Genomic DNA, 4,392 nt, shown 5'->3' with positions numbered 1-4,392 from the left:
ACTGGGATCAGAGTGGGAGCAGCTGGGCCCCTGCTGGGCTCATACTTGGACCAGACTGGGAATGACTGCAATAATACTGGGAGTATGGGAGAGGGACTGCAACCATACTGGGGATGACTGGGATTAAACTGGATTCATTGAATCCACTGGAAGTGTCTGGAATTTACTGGGATCATTGGTGGTGACTGGACTCATAGTGGGATCATACTGGGAGCAACTGGGACCATGAAGGGACAAGTGGCCTCCTCCAGGCAGTGCCTCCCCTTTCTGAGGAGAGAGTTAAAAAAACCCCACACCCCCCCACAGCCTTTGGAGGGTCTTCAGTTTGGAATGTGGATCTGCTGGTTGGTTGTTTTGTGTGGGTGTCATGGTTTGAGATAGTCCCAAAATCCAATTCCCTAGCTCCATCCCCCCTCCCACATCTCAACCTAATGTGAGATGGGTTTTTTCAGACAAAACACACCAGACTCAAAGTGGGGGAAAGGGAATATATTACAATGACTGTACAAATAAATACCATATCACATTATACACACGATCACAAACTATCTCTACCATGACATATAGTATTTACAATGGATCAGATCTCTTCTCCCCTCCAAATAAAAGTCCAGGAGGGAAAGAAGGACAGATCCCTTCCAGTCTCTAAACAGCAGCATCTTCTGAGGCAGCAGGTTGCTTCTTCTCATCTCATGCAGCAGCTGATAGCTGGATTTCTGCCAGCATCCACAAGGGAGGTATCCAAGCCTCTCTCTTGGCCCCATCGCCTCACAACCGAGGGGTCTTCCGTGGACTTCGTAACCCCAGACAAGGTCGTTTCACCACGTCATATCACGAAGACACAGGGGGGTCTTCGTGACGGTCTGGTATCTCTTGCAGGGCCTCTGTGCCCTGTCTCTCAGGCTGCCACCGTGGCAGCAGTGCGAGGGGGGGGGGAAGCCAAGGTCAACTCCCCCTGCATTCCTCTCGGAGCTCTCTAGCTCCTTTCTACAGTGCATGTCGCACTTCAAGGCTCTTTCAAGTAAGAGTCCATCATCTTCCTCCTTCCAGGAGGTCTCAAAGGAGTTTTGGGGATCTGGTATCAGTCTTACCCCCAAGAACTCTGTAGCTCTCAGCTGCTGGCTCTCCTTTCCTCGGCTCTCCTTCCAGGAGTCTCCTCTGCAGTGCTGCATGTTGCTTCTGCTGCTTCTTCAGTTCAGGTTCTTATCTCTGGCTCTCTGCCACTGTTTCTCTGGTCAGCGTCGGCTGCTGCTCTGTGCCCATGGAGAAAACATCTCCCGGCATACTACAGGCACCTAGCCCAGCTTTATGCTGTTCCAGGTCCCTGCAGCCCCCAGCCAGGGGCTGGGAGGGGGCCAGAGGCCCCAAGGGGCTCAGAGCCCCTACCTCGTGGCTCTACAACATGGCCACCTCTCCTACAACCACCAAACTACAACTCTTCTTTTCCGGTCTGGTTGTGGTATGTTTACATTTCTGCAGGAGCGCCCATTGGGCAGAACTTCAAAACTTCCAGGGGTTTCCACCCCTTGGGGTCTACCACTTCTCTTAGCCTCTGGGGAAAACAAGGTTCAAACCACTACAGGTGTGTACACTATTGGTGTGCAGCTTTCTCTTCAAGAAGCAGATTTCCTAAAGCAGTATGCTTGTCACAAGCTGCTTGTGTTGGGTTTTTTGTGGTCCCTTCTGGGGAGTGGAAAGTTCCTGTGGGAAGACGGGCAAGCACTGTGCTCTGATAGGGCTGCTTTGACTGAGAAGGGTTTCCTGCCACCCAAACGATTTTATGTTGCTTTATGGAAAACCAAGTGCCCATGAGCCCCCGAGATGTATTGATACACCTGGACTGGCCCCTGCACTTGGTAGGCTATTTCATGTCCCAGACCAGGGTCATTTCTGAGCCCTCTTGGTCTCTCCATAGCTTGTAGAGTATCCGGAGTACTTGGATCTTCGCCCATACATGTCTCAGGCAGATGGAGAACCACTCCTCTACTCCTTATATGCTGTCCTGGTGCACAGTGGTGTCAGCTGTCATGGAGGACACTATTTCTGCTACACAAAGGTAAAAGAGCAACTTCCTTCCCAATGGGGAAAAAGGTGTGCTGGGGAAGACAAACTTTCCTGTCAGTGTTACTGACAGGCAAAGTTTTGGGGCAGAAGGCCTCCTTAGTGGCTGGACTGCATTTGTTTTGACATGCTCTCGGTTTGGCAGTTTCCTACCTGTGTTTTTGGAGAGAAACCATGGAGAGATCCTTGCCTTTTTTTTACAGGCCAGCAATGGATTGTGGTACCGGATGGACGATGAATCTGTGGAGCTGTGTTCCATTGACACAGTTCTCAGGCAGCAAGCCTACCTGCTGTTCTATGCCAGGTAATAACCAGGATTCAAATATCTTCAGAATACATTTCCTTTTCCTCATTTGCACTTGTGCTTCTCACCTTCCTGAGTGTTTTTCTCATCAAATGAAATTACTACCTGCATCATTCAGTGCTGTCAAATCTGAACTACTCCGTGTCTGTCCTTTACTGGGCTTCAGGCTGCGGCCCGGATGGAATCTGCTACTTGCCTGGTCTCTGATGTTGACTCTTGTAGATAAGAGGACTTAAAGAGGACCTCCAGGAAAGATGGGGAGGCACCATTTGTCAGGGAATGTACTGACAGGATGGAGGCTATCAGTTTCCAGCTAACAGAGGGCAGGTTTCCATTAGATATTGGGAAGGAATTCTTTGCTGTAAGGGTGCTGAGACACTGGCACAGGTTGCCACAGCATCTGTGGGGGCCCCATCCCTGGAAGTGTTCAAGGCCAGGTTGGACAGGGCTTGGAGAAACCTTGGAATAGTGGAGGGTGTTCCTGCCCACCACAGCGGGGTGGAACAAGATAAAGTTAAAGGTCCCTTGCAACCCAAACAAGTCTGTGAATTTATGAAATGGAGGCTGTGGGAGGTATAGAGATGAGGTTTTTGTTGGGACAGAGGCAAACTTGGTGGGAAGACCCACGCTGAGTTTCCCATTAGTGTCCTTGGTTAAGTCTTCTCTCTGTCATAGAAGCCTCTCTGAGAAAATGACTGAACCCCAGAGGAGGTTGCAACAACAGCTCTAAACTGAGATCACTCTTTTGTTTTTCTCCAGATGCTCTGATCTGAGAATTGGAGAAAGGGCTTCTTCCTCCCTGGCACCATCACATGCCCCTTCCTTCCTCAGTCCGTGTGTGGCCAGCAGCAAGCAGGCGGGCTCTGTTGGACCACAGGGTCTGACTGGTAGGACTAAGGTAACTTTGGGGTCATGGGTCAGGGCATCAGAGGAAGAGTGGATTTCTTTCTGGGATCTCAGCATTTCTCTTTTGCCCCTCACACACCGCACCTTTCTTCACAGCCACAACGCTGCTCCCTCTCCAAGCATCCCACCTGGCTCCATCCCTTTGGTGCGCCTCTGGCCTTTTGGTCTTAGTAGCCCTCCAAAAGAGCCTTTTGGAGGCCCCAAACTGTCCTGTCCCAGAACTTGTAGGGGTTCCCCACTGCTCTGATCCTTTCAGGAGAAAAGGGCAGGAACTCTCCACAGCTCTCTTTGCAGGGCATGAAGGACACTGGCAGGGAGCGGTCCCGGAGCAGATTCCCTCTGTGGGGCAGGGATCTCCGCAGCTGGTCTGGGGACACCACAGACTATGACGACGCTTCAGAGAGAAGAACTGGTCCTCCAAGTCGTGACCGTGGTGCTAGGGATAGCACAGCTGCAAGGCCTTCCAAGAGGATCTGCCGGTGGGCTCCCGCTGCCAGGGCTGCTCAGGAGCAAACCTTGCTGAGGCAGAGGGAGCCAAGCAGATCTGTGCGGGGAACTTACAACCTTGGCAGCCGGTTTGTGCAGTACACAGACTATGACCGCTCACTGCGGAAGAGAAAGAGGGAGAGAACAAGTCCTCCACGTTGTGAGCAAGTCTTAGTGAATCCTGCAGTCCCAGGGCCCTCCAAAGCCAGCTCCAAGCAGGCTCTCATGCTCCGGGCTGCTCGGGAGCAAACCCGACAGAGGCAGAGAGAGCAGAGAAGATCAACAGGGCGGGGCTATGATTGCCACAGCCAGGTTGTGCAGCACACAGACTACCGCCCTTCAGAGAAGAAGAGGAGGGTTTCCACGCCCCAGAGATTCACGTCAGACAAGCATTCAGGGCACTCTGGCAATGATGGCGTTGGATTATGGCCCTGGCTCAAGCAGAACGGAAGACTAGCACTGCGTTTATTAGCCAAGGCATCCTTGTTTTCGACACGCCTTCTCAGACCTGAGTGAATGATTTAGCTAAGTAGATGATAGTTACAATAATATAGAAATATCATTAGAAATATAGAAATATATATAGAAATATAGAACATATATAGAGAAATATATATAGAAATATAGAATATATA

The 4,392-nt window shown here is 50.9% G+C and overlaps 1 protein-coding gene across 1 annotated transcript in view; it reads left to right on the top strand.

Moving 5' to 3' along the window:
* The first annotated feature begins 1,894 nt into the window (after positions 1-1,894).
* Positions 1,895-4,392, top strand: part of LOC113998651 — a 5,869-nt gene continuing 3,371 nt past the window's right edge. The window contains exons 1-4 of the mRNA XM_039390144.1: positions 1,895-2,056; positions 2,265-2,365; positions 3,125-3,263; positions 3,566-4,137. Coding sequence (XP_039246078.1) covers positions 1,955-2,056; positions 2,265-2,365; positions 3,125-3,263; positions 3,566-4,137 — 914 coding nt within the window. The 5' untranslated portion in view covers positions 1,895-1,954. The remainder of the gene's footprint in view (positions 2,057-2,264; positions 2,366-3,124; positions 3,264-3,565; positions 4,138-4,392) is intronic.

The sequence above is a fragment of the Pipra filicauda genome, unplaced genomic scaffold (assembly GCF_003945595.2).
Source record: "Pipra filicauda isolate LSUMZ 115617 unplaced genomic scaffold, ASM394559v2 scaffold805_size115273_pilon, whole genome shotgun sequence".
Lineage (NCBI taxonomy): Eukaryota > Metazoa > Chordata > Aves > Passeriformes > Pipridae > Pipra > Pipra filicauda.
The sequence above is the reverse complement of the archived record's forward strand: the minus strand, read 5'-3'. Positions and strand labels throughout refer to the sequence as shown.